We start from the raw sequence: 5,631 nt of genomic DNA on the forward strand, positions 1-5,631 counted from the left end.
GTAAGATTTGCATCAATTTCCGAATATGATACAGATCCAGGCATATCCTAGTTGCCACATACCACGCTGCTGGGAACTTTTATCGGTGTAGTTGTTATAAATCCTTCACACACTAACAACTGTGAGTGATGATTATAGAAACAGATAGGCCATAAGGTGTAGTTGTTATATATCCTTCACACACTAAACTGATGAGTCCTAACCGTTTTAACATGCCAGAGAAAATAACTTTGACAAAATAAATAAAAGATCAAATGCAAACACTCGTTGGAGACCACTATCATAAAATCAAATAATCATCTTAAACAGACCAAAAGAATTGTGTAGAATTATCCTCTTAACCATGATAGCAACTAAAGTGGTAGAAAGCTAGAAAGAAAACACTACAATCTGGTGAAATAAATCCACACAAAGTTGACACCAAGCCAAAAAAAAAGAAAGAAAAGATACAAAGTCTCCTAAGATAAGCTAGAGATGTGGAAAGCACACACACTAATATCGTCAACAGAAGAAGATTGGTTCTTCATCAACATCAAAGGCCACCAAACTACACCCTCTGATCAAAGATGGCGGCTACGTCGTCAAGAAAGTCCAGAGCTTCTTACCAATAGAGACATTCCCGGGATGTTCCGTATCCGATTCATCTTCTTCTTCACCATCGTACTCCCTTTCAGGTGTTCTGTTCACTACATCATCTTCACTAGCTGCTGCACTCTCGCCTGTTCTTTTGGGCGAACCAGCATCTGTCTCCTCAGAGTCTGCCATTCCTTCAATCTATATTGTAACATAAAAAAAAAAAGATTGGTCAAGAAAGAAAATACAAAAGGAAACTGCAGCTAAGTTGTGAGAGCAATCTACCTCCACCACATTCGCAGTTACTCCATTGTCGCTAACAGCAACACCTACTGATGCTGTTGCAGTGGTTTGAGCACAGTTGATACCATCCTCCTCTTGTTGCATTCCACCAGTTTCTTCATTCTTCTTACCAATTGCAGTTTTTCCAGCTACCCTAATAACCCCACATGTGAAAACATATATTAACAGCCTGAACTAATTATAATTAAGGATAAGCAGCTCTAGTGTAAGTTAACCTTCTGGATCGACGGAGATTGTATCTTTGTCCCACCACTTCTTCTTGTTCCTCTGATGCAATTTTTTGCCGCCTCTTCCCACGCTGATGCTCTCCTCCGGTGACACTATCTGATTTTCCATCACTCTCGTTACCATCCTGCTCACTAGTACAGGCTCTCAACGAACCTACACGTCCACGTTTCCGTCCGTTCTTTGAAGCACCACCTTTATCAGAACGACCAGGCTCACCCGTGCTTCCATCGTCTGCCTCATTGAATTCTATAGATTTCCCATAGATAGCTTTAGCATCTTCCACAACAGCTTTGACAGAGCGTGTCCTTCTGGTCCTGGCTTTCCCTCTCAACCGTGATTGACCATCCGCATTAAGATTAGACAAAGAATCTGCTGCTACTTCCTCAGCCTTGCTGTCGATGTTGCTTTGATCACCGTCCGAGACGTCGACATCTCTTGTGTCGTTTTCGGATTGGGCCGGAAGCATAGCTGATGGCCCACTGTTCACGTTAGCTTGCTCAGTAGACTGAGGCTCTTGGTCAGCAAAAGCAGAAGTGTCTGCCATTTTTATTGGGGACAACTTAAGAATCTTTGAAGTACATTTCCTGAGCCATGACACCGTCCCACCTTGAACTGGCACTCCCAAGTCCGTAGCAGTTGGCGATACATCCCTCATCTCCTGCCGCGGTGCTTCTTCCTGAAGAACATTTGCCAGTTTTGACAAATTAGGCATTTCGAGATTGTCAATCTCAGGAAGCGCTGCAAGCAGTTCACCACAAGGATTGCTGCAGTTCCTGTTACTCTCCATGGAAGAGAGAAAACGGTTTCTCTCGCTGATAAACTGTTCACGCTGTTCCTTGAGTTTCTTGGTTAAAGCAACAAGGTCATCAACATCTTTCCGAATCTCTGTCTGTTGCTCCTCAAGAATTTTCTTACTAGCGTCAATTTCTATCTTCTCTTTCTCTATTCTCTGTCTATCGCTCTGCACTTCCATCATTTCTCTTCTTGCTACGTCTCTTAGGTAATTGATATTGCTCAGTTCCTTCTCCCTCTCTTCCTCAAACAGCTTCTCTTTGGCTTGCAGCTCCCTTTCTCTTTCTTCCAATTTACTCTGCATATCAGACTCGAGCTTCCTTTTGAGCATTTCAACATCATGAAGCAGTTGGCTTCTTTCGCTCTCAGCTTTCTTCGAGATCACTGAACGCTCGTGCTCCATAGTATCTGCAAACGCAGCTTTGGCCACTTCAAGAGTTTCTACCTCCCTCTTCATGTTGTCGATAGCTTCTTGCTTCTCCTTTCTCAGTCTTTCTTCTTCCAAGTGTGTGTTTCTCTCTAGCTTCTCTTTCTGATCAGCCAAATTCTTTAGCTCGGTCTCGATCTCAGCTTTCTTCTCGTCAAGCTCTTCCCACTCTTTCTCAAAGCATTCCCTTTGGGCCTTCAGATCCTCAACCTCTTTCGAAAGCAGCTCCTGCTGAGACCTGCACTTTTCTATTTGCTCCTTTAGTTCGGTTTGCAGACGAAGATACTCGGACCTTTCCTCCTCAGTAACTCTAAGCTCTTCCTTCTCTTTGCGAATCTCTGCTAGATGCACTTCGTTTTCAGCCTTTATCTTCTCGACTTCAGCTATAAGACTGAGAATATTCTCTTTATCCTCGGCTAGTTTTCTCTTCTCAGTTTCCAATGCCTTCTCCTCGCTTTTCAAGGCTTTCTCCCTGCCAGTTACGCCTTTCAGTCTTGATTCAAAATCTTTTTCCTTTTCTTTGTGCTTCTCCAGTTTCTTATCTAATGCCTGCTCACGTTTAGCGACTTTCTCTTCCATGTGCTTCCACTCAGCCTCCCTCTTTTCCACCTCAGCAACCTTGCTCCTCAAGCTGTCATCAACAGATTTCCTTTTCTGCTCCATTTCCATTTCAAACTCACGCTGTGCTGCCTCCAACTTAGCTTGGTGTTCATCAATTAGTTGCTGAACTGCAACCTATCAATTAGCCAACATTAAACAAGGAACACAGTCATCCACAAAGAGAGGGTGACAGAGAGATTCATGTATATTTCAATACAGAAAGAGTGTGTGAGAGAGAGGGCTTACCTTTTCTCTGGCATCCAGTTTCTCTTGCAAAGCTAGTAGCTCTCGCTCTTTTGACTCTATGGATTTCTTCAGCACATCAGTTTCCTATATCCAAAGTATGTAAATGGACAAGATTCCAGAAACTTTAAATAATAATAAATGCTACAATAAAAAAAACAAGCAGCTTACTTGCTCTCTTAAAGCAAGAGCTTTTATCCTTGAGCTGATATCATCTTCTTTCTTCTTCAAAGCAAAGTTGGCAGCATCAATCTTCTTTTGTGCCTCTTCAAGTTCCTTTCCCTTTTGCTTGATAATCTTGTCGCTTTCGTTTGCCCTATCCTCTCTCTGTTTTACAATCATCTGAGACTTGGCAACTCTTTCTTCTCCTTCTTGCAGCTTCCTTTCCCATTCACGCAAGTCCTCCCTCTGCTTTGTCAAACTCGCCTCCTCTGCTTCTCGTCTGAAGAAAAAAAAACAAGTTGAACCAATGAAGTCACCATCGAGAAGCAAGGAAGCTGGACAAAGATATAAAAGATACTTACTCAGTAATGTGGGAGAAGCGCTCTCGTTGAAGAGAACTCTCTCGAGCTTCCACATCCTTGGACCTCCTCTCCACCTCCGAACTCTTTCTGCTAACTTCAGCGAGTCTTGCATCAACAGCGCGAAGCTTTGCCTCAACTTCGAGAGATTTCTCTTCAACACTTCTGACCAATGCATTCGCCTCCATCAGCTTTGAGTCAGCTGTAAATTTGATCTCTGCGTTTTCAGAGCGTAGTTCCCGCAAAGCCTTCTCCAGCTGCATCGGTTTTAAGAGTGTCGTAAATCTCATATATAGTATCAAAAACGCCGTTATGCGCAAATGAGATTTTAATCAAAGAAAACAATTAAATGAATACTGAAACTATGTATTAAAGAAGAGTACAGAAACTTGGAAGTTGGAATCTTACATCAGCTGCACATTGCTTCTCGATCCCCAGAGCTTTCCTCAACCCCTCTTCGCGCTTCTCAACATCTGCCATCGCAACCATGTGAGCGTTACGTTCACGCTTAAGGCACTGGTTAGCCTCATCAAACTCATCCTGAAGCTCTTCAAATTTGGAACTCCACTCCTTTTTCTCCAGCAGAAGGAGACCCATATTGTGTTGGTATTCAAAAAGCTGTTTAAACAAATCAACCAAACCAGTAAAAAAATCATATGATCAAACCAAGTATAGAAGCAGTAACAGTAAGAATCATACCACAGTAAAACAAAATTCACATCCACAACTAAGCCATCACTTAACGAAAATTTTACAGATCCATGAATTATACAATGTAAGGTGAAAGTCAATAAAGGAACCATTTTTTTTTTAAACAATGCCTATGAGCTTGTTGACAACCGTAACCAACATTCAATACCCAACTGTAACAGAGATCAAGGGAGACGAAAAAATAAAAATTAAAAAAGGCAAAGAAAAACCCAACAGAAAGAGAAAAAATAACGAACAAAGCATAACAGATCACAATAAAAGCAAACCTCTTTTTCAAGCTCTGAAACTCTATCAGGCAATCTTCTTGGATCATCCTCGTACTGGATCTCACTCACCATGCCCGAAACCTTCCCATTCGAATCTGGGTTCGTCGCTTTCGTTGGAGTAGACCAACGTTGCCACACCTTCAGAGGCGTGGACATCTTCTCCAACAGATCTAAAAACCCTAACTTTCTCTCACCCAGCAGCCAAAACGACCTGAATTGCGAAATTGAACTCCAGAAATCGAAAACCCAGATGCCCAAATCTTGAGAACGATCTTCTCTGACTTCAGCCTTCACTCTGTTTCTCTCTCTCTCTCTGTAAATTGCAATAGAATAATAAGAAAGGAAACAGAGAGAAAGGTTTATTCTTTTTCTGAAGGCTCCGGATTTAAACGGAGTTCCTAAATTCCGGTACCGAAACTGGTTTGAAGTCCGGCAACGTCTCTACGCAACCTCTCTCTCTCTCTCTCTCTTCTTCGCTGTGCTGGAATCCTTTTTTGTGTGGCTCGCGCGGATCGTTTCACGTTCTCTTCCTTTTATCCTATTTTATATAAGTGGACCCCTAACTTTCTCTTTATTTACTTTTCGGGCCGCCGTCTTCGTTATTTGCTCGAAAGTTCCCAAGGGTATATTTGGAATTCCGGATTTACAACGGTTATGCGCTACAACTGTTCACTTATGTGTAAGACGAAACTACCCCTAATGATGAAGAGTAGTTTTGTCTGTGATGACCAGGCGTGGTGATGCTGATTCGGTAAGGCTAGTTTTGGAATTTTTTACTCACTGGTTGAAAAAAAGATAAAAACGGATGATAACAACATTAATAATATAGTTATTCTATGATATAGTTACCAAAAGGGAAAATAAGTAGATTTGGTTCATTTGGTTGTAATCTTATTTTACTTTGGCTATCTACATTTTTTATAGAAATACAATTAATTCATGTAATGTGGAATGTGGAATTATTCGG

At 41.7% G+C, this 5,631-nt stretch overlaps 1 protein-coding gene across 1 annotated transcript; it reads right to left on the reverse strand.

The window, feature by feature from the left end:
• Positions 1 to 255: 255 nt before the first annotated feature.
• Positions 256 to 5,232, reverse strand: LOC106405611 (protein CROWDED NUCLEI 1). The gene is made up of 8 exons (XM_013846132.3): positions 4,665 to 5,232; positions 4,096 to 4,305; positions 3,691 to 3,944; positions 3,338 to 3,608; positions 3,170 to 3,253; positions 1,092 to 3,058; positions 859 to 1,009; positions 256 to 774 (listed from the first exon to the last, which is right to left on the reverse strand). The coding sequence occupies exons 1-8, from the start codon at positions 4,818 to 4,820 to the stop codon at positions 574 to 576; spliced, it is 3,294 nt and encodes a 1,097-aa protein (XP_013701586.2). The 5' UTR covers positions 4,821 to 5,232; the 3' UTR covers positions 256 to 573.
• Between the last annotated feature and the right edge of the window lie 399 nt (positions 5,233 to 5,631).

Source organism: Brassica napus, chromosome C6 (assembly GCF_020379485.1).
Source record: "Brassica napus cultivar Da-Ae chromosome C6, Da-Ae, whole genome shotgun sequence".
NCBI lineage: Eukaryota > Viridiplantae > Streptophyta > Magnoliopsida > Brassicales > Brassicaceae > Brassica > Brassica napus.

What these genes read in the sequence shown, in the direction of transcription:
- LOC106405611 (XM_013846132.3), bottom strand. Translation starts at nt 4,820, where the DNA reads ATGTCCACGCCTCTGAAGGTGTGGCAACGTTGGTCTACTCCAACGAAA. An exon ending in TTTCAGAGCTTGAAAAAGAG is followed by an intron (nt 4,306 to 4,664) that starts GTTTGCTTTTAT and finishes TTGTTTAAACAG; the next exon opens with CTTTTTGAATACCAACACAA. An exon ending in AGAAGCAATGTGCAGCTGAT is followed by an intron (nt 3,945 to 4,095) that starts GTAAGATTCCAA and finishes AAACCGATGCAG; the next exon opens with CTGGAGAAGGCTTTGCGGGA.